The 14833-nt window shown below is 40.3% G+C and overlaps 2 protein-coding genes across 2 annotated transcripts; one reads left to right on the forward strand and one right to left on the reverse strand.

The window, feature by feature from the left end:
* Window positions 1–5908: 5908 nt before the first annotated feature.
* fam32a (family with sequence similarity 32 member A) lies at window positions 5909–9932 on the reverse strand. The gene is made up of 4 exons (XM_072660755.1): window positions 9820–9932; window positions 7840–7981; window positions 7576–7629; window positions 5909–6919 (listed from the first exon to the last, which is right to left on the reverse strand). Exons 1-4 carry the CDS (start codon window positions 9891–9893, stop codon window positions 6851–6853), a joined length of 339 nt encoding a protein of 112 aa, XP_072516856.1. The 5' UTR covers window positions 9894–9932; the 3' UTR covers window positions 5909–6850.
* Window positions 9933–10164: 232 nt separating this feature from the next.
* mrpl54 (mitochondrial ribosomal protein L54) lies at window positions 10165–13751 on the forward strand. Its single transcript, XM_072660754.1, has 3 exons — window positions 10165–10358; window positions 12435–12591; window positions 12687–13751. The coding sequence occupies exons 1-3, from the start codon at window positions 10214–10216 to the stop codon at window positions 12817–12819; spliced, it is 435 nt and encodes a 144-aa protein (XP_072516855.1). The 5' UTR covers window positions 10165–10213; the 3' UTR covers window positions 12820–13751.
* Window positions 13752–14833: the final 1082 nt, after the last annotated feature.

A 14833-nucleotide genomic window follows, 5' to 3' on the forward strand; every position in this document is an offset into this window, starting at 1 on the left:
GTTCCCTATGTGGTTGGTTGGGTGTTACTAGTGTATTTGCATCATTGTGACATAAGCAGGGTGCACACACTTTTGCATACTATGCATTCCTATACATGTAGTATACATGAAAGTATACATATTTTTCCACAATATTTTTTTATTCAATATATTTTTGCATGGTGGTAAATATATTTGAAATATATCTTTTTTTTGTCATATATGAAATATATAAAATTGAAAGTAAAGTATATATTTGCTCATACTTTAAGATATACTACATATAGTATATATAATATATATATATTAATAAATGTATTTTCAAATCTGTTTATATTTAGTATATAGACAATATATTCTGAAATACACTTAAATGTGTGGAAAGTATTTTGGAAATGAAATGTAATGAATATGAAATGTTTTTCAAATATATTTAAAAATACTTTTTGTTAATATCCCAAAAAATACTGATATGTTCCATAGAAAAATCAGGCAGACAAATAAGAATGAAAAAAAAAAAATAGTAGCTTAACTATAATAACTTAATTAAATTTACTCATTTAAATGATAAAAATGATCAATTATAAAAATAACTCAATTAGTGCCTAAAGAAAATAAACTGAAAGACTAAACCCTGATGGTTTAATGGAGCACTTCAATCATGTAAATTTAGTCTGAGTTTTAATATACCTGCAGCTTCAGGGGCTCAGCCTGGACCTTCACTGACCTGGACTAAAAAGGCCTCAAGCTGGTCCTGAACTTTTTCCCAGACAGAGATTAAGCCGGGACTCTTTAAAATGCTTTAGTCTGGGCCTAGGCTTTATCTGTGCCCTCAAAGGCCTCCGTGTTCTGGCTGTCATCATCTGATCTTTTAATCTGGTAAACTTATCAGGATGAGCAGCGCGTCACTGGTAAAGATCTGAGGTGAGGGCAGTGTCCTGTAAGTACGGCTGACCTAGGCCTGCCCTGAGCTTCACTGCGGCTCTAATACCGCACTTACAGAACTTTCATTATGTCTGCGGCTGCAGGCTGCTGATTAGAGGCTGTGAGTGGTGGAGCGAGCGTCCTGGGTGGTGGGTGTTCTGGCTTCGTGTGTAGGATGAGTGTCTGCTGCTTCATGGTGGGGAGAGAAATGAAACAGCAGTTTCAAGCACGTAAAGCAAAGGCTGTGTTTTGGTCACGGTCTGTGTAGCAGTAATAAGAAAACTGCTGTTTTATGGTGTTTGAAGGCTGAACGGGACTGAACCGACTTGAAAACAGTCTAAAATCACATCCTGAACAAGTTCCTGAACGAACGACCTCTGATAATGATTTTAATTAAATGAGGTATTTTGAAGTGATACGACCAATAGCAAACTAAACACAGGTGGAAACAATGATAATAAGGCGGGGCCTGGAAGGAGCCAGGAAGAAAAAACTGTGACATCAATTTACGTTACTAATAATTGACCACTGGAGTGTATCCGGCAATCAGCCATAAAATTAAAACAACCTGCCTAATATTATGTTGCTTGGAGCCCATTAAGGCATGGACTCCACAAGACCTCTGAAGATGTCCTGTAGTGTCTAGAACTATTGTAGGTCCTGCAAGTTGTGAGGTGGCACCTCCATGAGCATCAGAGAAAGTTGACCCTGAAGTTGCCAGTTCACTTGTTGTCCTTTCTTTGAGCACTTTTGGTAGGTACTGACCACTCCATACCGAGAAGACCTGTCCCATAAGACCTGCCTGATGTTTTGGAGATGTTCTGACCCAGTCATGTAGAACATCACAGTTTGGTTCTTGTCAAAGTGTCTCACGTCGATTTGCCTAATAGATCCACCCCTGGACAGGAGCCACTGGAAGCAGATCATCAATGAGATTCACTACAGGTGGTTTTAATGTTACGGCATGATCAGGTGATGACTTTTAAGGGTTGATTGTATTCTAGGGGTTCAGCTTAGTTTTGAACAGCTGCAAACAATTAGCAAAAATTCAGACTGGAGGCTGAAGGTCATGAAGGACTCGATTTAGGCCCAGTCTAGACTCGATCTCGACTAATTATAGTGGCGAACGTGCCTTGGACTTGACAAGGGTGGTCTTGACTCCAGCTCTTATTAAATAGCATAAACAATGGTGTGACTCATAGCAGGGCTACTAATCACTGTGTTGGCCATATAATAAGGACGTTTAAACACTTCCTGAAGACTCATTATGTCAGAAGAGTCGAGCGAACTAAAAGACCACAAAGGAAGTGTACCTTCTGCATATTCCACAGATCTCCTCATTGGATGATGAGGGATGGTGGCACTGGGTAACACGTGTGCACATATCAAATGGTGCTTTATATACATTATTTACACATGAATACACCACAACTACCAGTCAAAATATTAAAACCACCTGCTTAATATTGAGTAGGTCCCCCTCATGCCTCCAAAACAGCTCGGACCCATCGAGGCATTGAAGACTCCACAAGAGCTCTGAAGGTATCCTATGGTCTCTGGCACCAAAGACTTTAGCAGCGGGTCCTTTAAGTCCTGTCAGAAGTGAGGTGGGACCTCCATGGATCACATCAAAGAGACTATCACAGGGTCAACAGCACTTTTTACTGGTAGGTCTCCAAAAAGGTCAGTTTTTTTAAATGACGAACAGCAACTCATGCTATAAATCCCTGAGATGAAATGAATACATGTCAAAGGGCTACAGTGAATTAGCAATTCAACATGGTCTACTCAGGCCTAGATAACATCACAACATGTCCTTTGTCATCAGAACCATATGGGGAAAGGGACTAGGTCACAGTCCCAGTCCGTCTTCTCATCGGAGCAAGAATAATTTACGGCCTGGTCCTGACTAAGGAATAAGGCTCTTGGGATATGGGCTCAGAAGAAGGTCTGGACCAGCCAGGTTGTCTTATGAGACCGTTTAACCCTCCTGAAGACATGTGTGTGAAGCCTGTGAGCTCTAGCTGAGGGAACCTCACCAGTTCTCATGAACTGCTTTGATGAAGTGGAGGCCGGAGTTTCAAAGAATGCACTAAATTACCATCCCGGTGTCCTTTCGACTGGTCTGCAGGCCTGCGGTGTGTTTAATAACTGAGAATAGACCTGAGGCATAGATCAGGGCAGGCCTCCTCATATTGGCCTGCCATACATACTCACAAAAAGGGGTCTGTGTTTCTGTATTTACTGAACAGCCATTACATTAAAACCACTGCCTTGCATTAATACTCTTATATAGTAAAAGCATGCATGTGACTGCAGACGTAAACATTAGCAACATTAGCAATGAGCGCCCTGAACACCGCGACTAGCAAAGAGCCACGGCATCATATTTCTATATGAAACTGCTCGCTTGCCAAGACCCGGCACTGAGGGGTCTGACCTGGCACTGAGGGGTCTGACCTGGCACTGAGGGCTCTGACCTGGCACTGAGGGCTCTGACCCGGCGCTCAAACCTTGCTGAAACAGCTTGATTGGATGCTAAATGAATGTATTAGCATTTTTGATCACAATCATGAGGACATAAATCCGTCCCACCGTTCAGCCCAGCGTTCGCTCCCCTTCAGTTTAACTCTCGTTTTATTGGTCGCCTCGTTAAAAAGGACACAGCTGGAGTTGAGCATGGTTAAACTGGATGGAGTGGGAACTCTGGGCAGTGTGTTTGGGTGAATTGTGTTTGGGTGTGTTTAGGAAAAGGCAGCAGCCTCAGCCATTGATTACAACACGACCGGAAGCCGTTTGAACGCTGCTGTTCACGCTTCCACGCTAATGAACACGGAAGTGTGATAGTGGTCTACGGAACCTTTCCTCACACTGAAGCAACCAGAAAAGATCAAGTATAATTCATTACATAACCATAACATGAGCTTAACAACACATGAACCTTTTATTAGAACCCTTTATAATAAGAGACACTCTCTCGTACAAATGGGTTCTTGGTAAAGGCAGTGGTTCTGTAACACCAATCAGATAAATGTAAAGAAGCCTTGACCTTTAAAGCGTTCTGCACTTACACTGTATGGCTCTGTGTAATGACTCTGATTGCCCATGTTAACCGGACCCCTGTGTGATGCTGTACCCCCTGTGATTAAGCATGTGGCGTGAAGAGCTGGGCGATATGGTCAAAATACTATATCACGATATTTATCACGATACATGTAACTACAGACTAAACACATCAGTATCAGATTCTTATAATCTACTGTTCAGATCCTCTCCTGTACTGAATACAGTGATTTATACTCTCTTCATCTAATGAACCCAGTCTAATTACACTGTTAGTAATGAAACCTGCAGCTGATCAGTGTTTATTAAGCACTAACAGTCTCCTCCATATGATTAGAAAAGCTTACCCATTATAACCATAACCAAATTTATCACGATATGATAAAATATCGTCATATCGTCCAGCTCTAACGTTACTAAATGAACTTAATAAAGAATTCAGCTTGCCATTAAACCCGTACAGGTTCTACAGAGGGCTGTTTCTCTCTGCAAAGACAACAGACACATGTGATCAGACGCATCAGTCGCAGGCTGCCCTTTCTCATTCACAAAACAGGAGTCTATGAGGATCTGGCCTGTAGACTCCCTCTGAGCCACACAGCTCTCTTCTGCCCCCTATTGTCATTGCCTATTGTCAGGGCACTGCACTTACTTCATTCACCCAGGCACTGGCAAGCATCATTTTCAACAAAGATCTAACGGCGCCATCTACTGTCTGACCATAGATGACCATAGACAAGACAGATGGGATGAATTTGGCCTCTGCCTTTAGCCCATCCGTGACAGTGAGCACACATGCCCGGAGCAGTGGGCAGCCATTGCTCAGCCAGCTTGTCGAACCCTGTCATCAATAGCCCGGTGCTCTAACTGCTGAGCCGCCACTGCCCCCCACACAAGAAGCAGGGGTACTATTCCATTCGGACCTAACTTTGTCTCTTTACCTTCTCTGAGTAAATGGTGCTGGAAGACTGATCGCTGGGGTCCCCTCTACCTGCGTCCGACCAGCTGCCACCTACCAGTTCGACCAACAGGCCTCCCCACCACCTGTGCCAGACCAGCTGCACACCCTCATGCCACTGCTACCTGCCTAATGACCATGTTAATATCTACTAATCTGCCACTACTAATATCACCACCATCAACCATCATTACTCTGACCATCACTGCCATGATCATATAAGTTATTCTACACCATGATTATTATATTATGATTATGAATATGCTGCACACCTGAGCAGGAGAACAGTTTAGATGGTCTGGTGACTTTTATCAATAATTTATTAATAGTTCTGATCAGAGGAGGACGGGTCGGGTCCCCCTTGTGAGTCTTGATTCCTCCCAAGGTTTCTTCCTCCAGCTCTGAGGGAGGTTCTCCATGTCGTCATTGGGGCTCACTGGGGGTCTTCGATTTTGGCCTTTTTTTCTGCATTTTACTAATTACTTATGAACTTAATATATATGTATATGTAATGTAATATATATATATATATATATATATATATATAATATACACTTTATATACACTCATTATACTCTAAAAGTCATAATGAGGAGAATGATCTATTAAAATGTTGATGTTAAAAATGTTGGGCTGCACTAGGCTCCTGTTTCAGCTGCAGATCTGCCCATTGAAAATGAAGCATTTCAGTAATATCAGCTCTATTAAAGGAGCGTCTCTGTGCTCTACTGAGCATCAACATGAGCTTCATGGAGGAAAATATGAGGAGTCGTTGTCTAGAAGTTTTGTAAAGCTGCAGAAAGTCAGACTTCAGAGGCGAGTGATCAATAAGCTTTATTGGAGTGTAAATGTGGGGCTCAGTCGGGACGTTTCACTGCAGCTCTCTTGAGTCTCTGCCACGGACACAGTCTTCATACTAGACTACAGATGTCTGCTGTGAGCTCGCTGGAGAGTGACGGGACGTGTGCAGGTGTGATGGATCACTTATCAAGTCAAGTCAAATTTATTTGTATAGCGCTTTTTACAACTGTTGTCGTCACAAAGCAGCTTTACATAATTAGTACTTAATAAAAAACAGAGACAGAGAAGAAAGAAGGAATAACATAAAGGATCAGGAGGGATTTTGATGTGTAAACTGAGATACCGGGCAGCCTTCTACAAGGATCATCAGTTCTAGCCCTGGAGAACCGGAACAGTCCCGTCCAGTTTCCAACACATGCTGGACATGTTTCAGCAGGACATCAGATCAGCCAACTGTGCTGGACAGCAGCCCTCCAGGAACAGAAATGAAGACCCCTAGCCTAAAACCTTAGTCAACCATCTACTGATTCATATCAACAGATCTTAAGTATTTGATGGCTTCTTAGACCACGGAAACGTTTTTGGAGACACAGATCCACCTCTGCTAAAGAAAACAGACGCCACACTCACTTCAACTGGATTCAAGACCGAATCCACAGCATATTCATTTAATCATTTCAAATGGATTCTATAAAGTATCAAAAACTGGACACTGCAGGCTGTAAGGCAGAACCAGCAGGATCTAAGAGGGTTTACTGATCTGTGTGTATAAATATTACATTTTACATCCTGGAAATCCAAAAAAACATTTATGAAACAAATCATAGCATAAGAAAATAAAAAGCATGAGGAAATAGCCCAACATCCCTCTGCCCTCCATCATACAAACTCCTTCTCAAGTCCAAACCAGGACTTGAGCCTCATGCAGAATCACAGCAGAGGACACAACGAATGCACATACACTATATCAGCTTCTGCAGACGTCTGGCACCATCACTAAAGACGGGAAACAAAAAACAAAGCTGGAAGCTGCTCTTGTTAAAATGGGAAGTAACAACATTATGATCTAGAGAACTTCTGTGGTTGAAATCCGCCGCCTCACTGATGTTGATCATGAGCTCCTCATTATTTCGTCCAGCTGACTTTAGGAATATCATAATGCTCCGTCAGTGTGTCCAGATGTCTGTTGAATTCCTAGATCAAGAGAAAGATACAAATTATAGCCAAATAATGTTAAAATGGAGCATTTAATTTATATAATAAATAAATAAATAAATAAATTTTACTATACAGTAATAAATCTGCATTAACAGTTATGTGTTTTGTTCTTGCAGTACTTATTCTGTCCCACCGTCCTTAAATCTAGGTTTATGACTTGACTAAATACTGTTTGAGCCTGGACACAGTGGACGACTAGAGACGGGTGGCCTTAAAGTAGAGCTGGGCGATATGGAAAAATGTATCACGATATTTTAGAGACATTTCCTATGATATACAATATTCATCGCAATATTACATCATTACATAGACAAAAATGCACCAACAGCAGTTATTATAATAATTAAAATGAAAAAACAAAAACACACAAGACAAAAACAACCTGCCACTCCAAATACTCTCCCATAGCGAGTCCCGTGTTTTTACTCAAAATATGCTTCATTCAACTCAAATAAATTAGACTGATTTATTAGGCACTCGTGAAACGTGCAGTTAATCAGTGCTCTATAAGCACTGACGATATCCACGATAACAAAATTTCACAATATGATAAAATATTGCCATATTGCCCAGCCCTACCTTAAAGGACCTTAAATGAGCCGAATAAACGCAACGACAGAACGCCCTCTTACCTCCACTCTCCGCTTGTGGGTTTTGGAGGCTTTGTTCAAAATCCGTTCCATTTGCTGGTAGAAAAAAATACAGAATGTTTAAACACATCATACCATTTATTCAGACGTTACAATGAAGCAACAGCTCAATATTTAGCTTAAGCCATGCCTGAGGACGTGTCTTCACCATTACAACTTTAGACTGGTACTTTTAACTGGACCTTGGCTTTAGAGTGAGACGATAAACCAACGCTAATCAGAAAGGAAATAAAAACACACACATACTCTTTTCTCCTGTATCTTGTCAAAGGCCATCTGGGCTGGTGTCCTCTTGTCAACATAGACTTTCTTGGTCTCCTCTTCTTCGTTCTGAGCGGCCAGCACCTGCTCCTCCAAATGCTTTCTCTCCTTGTCCTTCTTCTTTTTCCTGTTTTTAAATAAATAAATAAATAAAAAGTGGACACCTCCATCAGTACAGACAGCAGACCACTGCATCAACAGCAAGCAACAGAACTAATCAACCAAAAGTAAAAGCTATGTAATGCAGGTTATTACTGTGACTAATAAATTAAACTTAAATTTACACTTAAAGCTGTGCCGACCCAGAAGATTAAATTATTATTTAAATTTTGAAACCTCTTACAACAAACAGGTAAACAGGCCGGGTTTAATGACTTTATACGTTATACTCATTTAGTCTTAAAAGGTCTTGGCCATAAAAGCTCATTGTTCTGATACATTTCTGAAGACCCATCTCTTCCAAGACTATTCAGACAGAGTGTAGAGTAGAGCACTGCTCCCAGCGGACAACATGCACACACACGTAAACTACACACACACACACATGTGGAATTTAAAATACAATGTGCAATTAAGAGTCATTTGCAATTACCTGTGAATAATCTGTAAATAATATTGTTATTGCTGTTTATTTCTATTATTTATATTGTGTATATAATGGTAATGTATTAACATTTTTGCATCCAAGTGTCTTGCTTGTTTACATTTCTTACTTGCAACCTGCACTTTATAGCTGCTGCTCTTCATACTTGCTCATACTTGCACATAAAAGCACATGTAACTTTTATTTTAATTTTTTAATTGTAAAAAGGGAAAAAGTTTACTTTAATTTTATTGACTTCAACTTATATTATTATACTTTATTTACTTTGTATATATATATTTTTATTATTATTTGTTAATTTCTTTTTTGTTATCTTTATCTATTGGTGAATGGAGGGACAGCAAAGTAAGAATTTCATTGTACAGCGTAACTGTCTGTTTCTGCTGTGCATATGACAATAAAACTCTTGAATCTTGAATCTTGCTGTCCCTTTTCTGCTGCGACACTGAGAATTTCCCCACTGTGGGACTAATAAAGGATTATCTAATCTTAGAGTACTGTGGTCTCCATCCTAACTTCTGTATTTCCTAGTATCTAAGCTACTTTTGGGTTCGAGCCGATACAAACTAGCTAAGGGTATTCTCGGAGTAAACGCTACAGCACTTTTCTACGTCGCTCTGGAGAAGAACGTCTGCTAAACGCTGTAACAGTAAAAGTAAAATCTAATATCTGGAAGGAAGATCAGAACATTAATTAATGTCCATTTTGTCCAATTTCTCACATTTTGCACCTGACAATGTCAAGAACAATCGTACACTGAACGTTAATTAATTACCGTTAACTACAGTTAACCACAGTCCTGAGATCACGTTATTCGACTTTTATCTCAAGATAAAAGCGGTTTTCTCATGATCACAACTTGCATTTGTTGTGCTCTCAAGATAACCAGCTAATGTCAGGACTCATTTGTCTGCAGATAATAACCTACAGTCAACTTCTTAAGATCATGAATAACATGCTGTGAACTTAACTAAACATCTGTGATCCAACTTTTTAACTTGAGAGCACAAGAAAAACACGTCAGCACGTCATCTGGACTACACAGCTCTTTAACATGGAGAGGACTTGAGCTGTTAGCTAGCTAATTTTACAGCAATATAAACAGACTAGTAGCAGAATTATGAATCATTTATGTTAAATATAGTCTTTTAAAGGGAAACAGGCTTTATATACACAGCAGAAACCTAAATCTGTGACCCTTAATGACCAAAGCCCACAGTAAACAAACGCCCAAACGTTAGCCAGTTAGCCAGGGATGCTAACAAGGCCAAAAACACAACGAATGCGTTTGTTTACTCAGCAAAACATCAGCCAATTTAATCATTTAATACTATTCTAATTCTAACAGTCATATAAGTTACTTTTTCCCAGCTGCAACGACCCCAACTCCTTTAAGCTTCAGTGATCCCTTCTGGACAGACGAATACTCAGCCATCCTCGCCGAGCAGCAGCAGCTGCAGCTGCAGTGACCGCGGGCCTGATATAAGCGGTGCTGCCATCTAGCGACCTGGAATGAAACCGGCTTTCATTTTCTCTCATTTTCATACTTTCACCAAACGCGTGAACTCATATTTAACATAATCTGCGAATAAATATGACACCTATGTGTTTACAAATCGCATAAGTGTGTTAGAAACGATATTATTCACTCGTATCGGGTTTTATTTTGATTCAGTCGCACGCTTGTTAAACTGCGCATGCGCAGGTGCTGAGCGGAACTGCTCCACAGCATGGTGTAGCAGCCTGGGTTCCGCCATGGCGCTGAGGAGTTTATTGAATCCTCTGAAAACAGCAGCGAGTCTTCGTCTTTCTCCTTCAGTCGCCGACAGGTGTGCCTGTGCCTGTGCCTGTGCCTTTGCGAGAGGACCGCTGAATGTGCGCGGATACGCTAAGAAAGTCGGTAAGCTGTGGCGATGCTTCAGGTGCAGGAGAGGCGACAGCTGACCTTGGGTGCTGGAGCTGCAGCAGCGGTCACTGTGCTTCTACTGCCCGCATGTAGGAAGAGTGGGGCGGGATACTCCAGCCTAGGAAGTCCCTGCAAATACAGAAAAACCCTTAACCTGAAGTTCTCACTTTAGAGATCAGCTATGAAATGAAACCAGTATCTTAATATATATAAAATTACCATTAAATTATTATTATTATTATTATTATTATTATTATTGTTATTTAACTAGATGAAATGGCAATTTCCAAAATTTTACATTGTAATAATTCTGTTTAAGTTAAAGTTCAGGTTATGATTTATGCTTTTTTATTTTTAGTTGTAATATACATTTAAATATGTGCAGTTTTATAGAGCTAAAATCGAATCTTATCTAATACAGTTGTTGAATATTATTGATATGTAATAATCTATAAAAAATAAAAAAAAGTGACCAGATTATGATATTTAAAGACATGTAATCACATCAGTGATAACAGGGTTGTGGGTTCGATTCCCGGCTCGGCAAGCTGCCACTGTTGGGCCCTAAAACAAGGCCCGTCACCCTCTCTGCTCCCCGGGTGCTGGAGTTGGCTGCCCACCGTTCTGGGTGTGTGTGTACTTACTGCCCCTAGCTCACTAGTGTGTGTGTGTGTGTGTGTGTGTGTGTGTGTGTGTGTGTGTGTGTGTGTGTGTGTTCACTACCACAGATGGGTTAAATGCGGAGGACACATTTCGCTGTACAGTGTATGTGGTACAGTGACAAATACGTGCACCTTTAGATTCTTATAATCTACTATTCAGATCCTCTCCTGTACTGAATACAGTGATTTATACTCTCTTCATCTAATGAACCCAGTCTAATTACACTGTTAGTAATGAAACCTGCAGCTGATCAGTGTTTATTAAGCACTAACAGTCTCCTCCATTGATTAGAGAAGCTTACTGTTATCACCATCACTACATTTATCACCATACGATAAAATATCATCATATCGTCCAGCTCTAGCAATCTATCATTTATGCTATTCAGACTTGCAGTGAGATCTGGAGTTAAAATGTTGACTGGGTAATCAATTGTAGATCACTTTAATTGGACTTTTTATTAGTTAAAATAAAAAAAATAAAAAAACTCTAAAATCAGTTTATTAAGGATATGTTATATTTGTGTTATAGATGTAATATTTGGGGGTGTCTCGCTCTGGCAGTGGTGGCTCAGCGGTTAGAGCTCCGAGCTATTGATGCCAAGGTTGTGGGTTTGATACCCGGGCTCAGCAAGCTGCCACTGTTGGGCCCCTGTTGAGCAAGGCCCTTTACCCTCTCTCTGCCCCCCAGGCGCTGCTCCCCGGGCGCAGAGCCCACCGCTCTGTGTGTGTGTGTGTGTGTGTGTGTGTGTGTGTGTGTGTGTGTGTGTGTGTGTGTGTGTGTGTGTGTGTGTGCGCCTCTAGTTCACTAGTGTGTGTGTTCACTATCACAGATGGGTCAAATGCAGAGGATGCATTTCACTGTAAATAGTACAGTGATGGATACGTGCCTCTTTAACTTTGGAGAAGAGCATCTGCTAAGTGCCTTAAACGTAAACACTTGTGACATTTTAGGCTAAAACAGCTTGTCTTATGTCACCACTGATGAAATCTCATTTCATTTTTATTTTTTTTTAAATCTATAACCACATGATTACCAGTAAAAAGTCCAGTTATAGATTTTCCATGGCAGTAGAAATGGGTAATTCCAGATTCCAGTCCACACTGTGATTCTCACTGTAAAAACTCTAGCCGTGAACAAATTCTGACTTGTGTAAATGATCATTTAAGATAAAATGTAGTTTTGGCTGGTACAGGTCATATTACTAATATCTGAAACTAGAATTATTACTAGTCAGGATTATAGTGGATATCTGCATAGTTTTGCTGGTAACTGTCACTCAGTTATTGGACTTTTATTAGTAAAAATGTTCTTATAGAGAAATAAATATCTGAATATTGGAATGAACTGGAGATCTGCATCATTTATGCATCTGACTGATTCTTCGTGTTGTGACTTTCCCTGCAGCGGCTAAAGGAAAGAGTAAAGGCATGGTGAAGGATGTACTGAAGGGTCCAGAGGTGTGCAAAGATCCAGCGAAGCTCGTGTCGCACGCCATGGGAGTGAACATCTACAAACAGGGTGAAGATCCAGCGCTTAAACCCAAAGAGGAATATCCCGAATGGTAGGAATATGAAGGGTGATGTTTTTGAGTTGACCGTTTTCTGAGGTCAGCAGCTGCATCTTACTAACGTCACTTGCCCTCATGTTCACCTGCAGGCTGTTCCAACTGAACCTTGGTCCTCCTAAACAACTCAGCGAGTTGGATCCAGAGAGCTATGAGTACTGGAATCGCCTGAGGAAGGAGCACATATGGCGATCCAATAAATTAAGCAAGGGCAAAAAGGTCTGAGAAACTTTGACCAGGAGCTACACACACACACACACACACACACACACACACACACACACACACACACACACACACACACACACACACACACACACACACACACCCAGTCCAGGATTTGAGAACTTTGATGCAGTCTCTCCTCGTTTGAGGAACCTGGTTCCTCGTTGTCAGACTGCGAGACCTCAGCTGCTTCACCCAGCCGTTCGTCTGTATTTTAGCTCCATGTAAATCTGCATTGTCAAGACCACGATCACCTGCGATGAGCTGTCGGTGTGGGGTAGTGCACTGGGGTGTGTTTCGCAATGTTGGATCCTGCTTGTCCAGCAGGAGCTTCATACATCTCCAGTTGGAAGGGGCTGGACTTCTTGCTCCAGTTAGACTAGCCTGGATTGTTGAGGTGTTCACTCTTTAAAAATAAAAAGGTTCTTGGCTCAGATGTACAGAAAAGCCTTTAATGGATACAGAACAGTTCATTAAAGTTCTTTACAGTGTCACATCATCTCGTCGTTCCACTCATTGAAGGTTCTTTAGGTTCTTTTATGGGATCATATTGTTTTTACACACATTTTGAAGAGTGTAGGCCTGAGAGAGAAAGAGAGAGAGAGTGTTCAGCGTGATGCTTGCTTGACCATTTAAGAACCGTGAAAGATGGTTACTTGGACCTGGATGAAGCCTAGTCTTGTCCCAAACTGCACTTCTGATGGTATTTAGGCTTGAAATGCATAAACCTTCCCAGTCTGGGTTTGCAGAACAGGCTCTGGGTGACCGTTAATAAAAGCTGGTGATTTCCATCCAAATTCTCCAGTAAATCTTGACACTGGTGTCAATTTATTTCGTGAAAGAAATCTGATGGATTCTTTTTTGCTGCAACAACAAACACCTTCAGACATTTCAGCAGCGTAATGTTCTGTTTAGTTTTTAATAAAGGTGTATAAAGGTGTAACTGATATTCTGTGTTGGGCCCTGTCCACATGAACTCTCTAATCTATTTTTTTTTAATTAATAAATAAATGTGTATTTTTATTTTTTTTTTAAATTATTTTATGATTTAATTTAATTTATTTAATTTAGCTTTAATTTAACTTAGTGTATACAGTATTTCACAAGTCTTCCTCTTGTTTTTTATTGTTATTGTTATTATTATTATTACAGAGTGCTCCCTATTAGTTGTACAAAATACTTACTTATATATAAACAATTTATTAATTAAATTATCCTTTAATAAAATTATGAAATAAGAAAGCTGCAGGTGAGGTCGAGCTCTTCTGAGCTTTTTTTATTTTTCCAGCTGTTTAAATTATGGATTTATCTCCTGATTATTTTCTCCATTAATTGATATTGTTTGTTTTTTAAACTCTAAAAAAAATAGTAAGAAATATGTGGCTTTATTTTGCATTATTATTTCTGGCACTAATGTACATGGTATAATGCCCATCAAATTTCAAACCTTGGCTAGCGGGGCTGTTGGGACAGTGGTGGCTCAGCGGTTAGAGCGCTGGGCTACTGATGACAGGGTTGTGGGTTTGAGACCCCAGTAATGGTTGGCCACTGCTCTGGGCATGTGTACTCACTGCTTACTATGTGTGTGACACCAATTTCATCTGTGTCACAAATGGTGAATATGTTTGTGTGTGTGTGTGTATGTGTGTGTATATATATATATATATATATATATATATATAAATATAAAATGTTTAGAGTTATAAACTGTCATTTCCTGACTAGTACACTACATTGTGAGCAGTGTGTAATCCAGGATTATGCCTCTTCCTTCCTCTTTGTGGTGTTTTGAAGAGGTTCTTTATGAGGGACTGCCGCCCCCTACTGGGCTGGCGTGCCCAAATCTCAGTTTATCATATTCTCCCCGTCGCACAAATAACCCCACAACTTTACAGGAGAAGCTAAAAGCTAAAAACGTCCTTAGTTTTCAGTGTCAGTCAATACAGAACTATTTCATATCTGCTCATTTCTAACATTTTTATTGGTCATCTGGAAATTCTGATCCAATATCCAG

The sequence above is a fragment of the Salminus brasiliensis genome, chromosome 17 (assembly GCF_030463535.1).
Source record: "Salminus brasiliensis chromosome 17, fSalBra1.hap2, whole genome shotgun sequence".
NCBI lineage: Eukaryota > Metazoa > Chordata > Actinopteri > Characiformes > Bryconidae > Salminus > Salminus brasiliensis.

Excerpts from the sequence above, each read along its gene's own strand:
- fam32a (XM_072660755.1), bottom strand. The coding sequence starts at position 9,893 with ATGGCTGAGTATTCGTCTGTCCAGAAGGGATCACTGAAGCTTAAAGGA. Across the intron at positions 7,982-9,819 it reads GTCGTTGCAGCTGGGAAAAA|GAAAAAGAAGAAGGACAAGG; the intron begins GTAACTTATATG and ends ATTTAAAAACAG. Across the intron at positions 7,630-7,839 it reads ACAAGATACAGGAGAAAAGA|CAAATGGAACGGATTTTGAA; the intron begins GTATGTGTGTGT and ends TTTTTCTACCAG.
- mrpl54 (XM_072660754.1), top strand. The coding sequence starts at position 10,214 with ATGGCGCTGAGGAGTTTATTGAATCCTCTGAAAACAGCAGCGAGTCTT. Across the intron at positions 10,359-12,434 it reads CGGATACGCTAAGAAAGTCG|CGGCTAAAGGAAAGAGTAAA; the intron begins GTAAGCTGTGGC and ends CTTTCCCTGCAG. Across the intron at positions 12,592-12,686 it reads AAAGAGGAATATCCCGAATG|GCTGTTCCAACTGAACCTTG; the intron begins GTAGGAATATGA and ends GTTCACCTGCAG.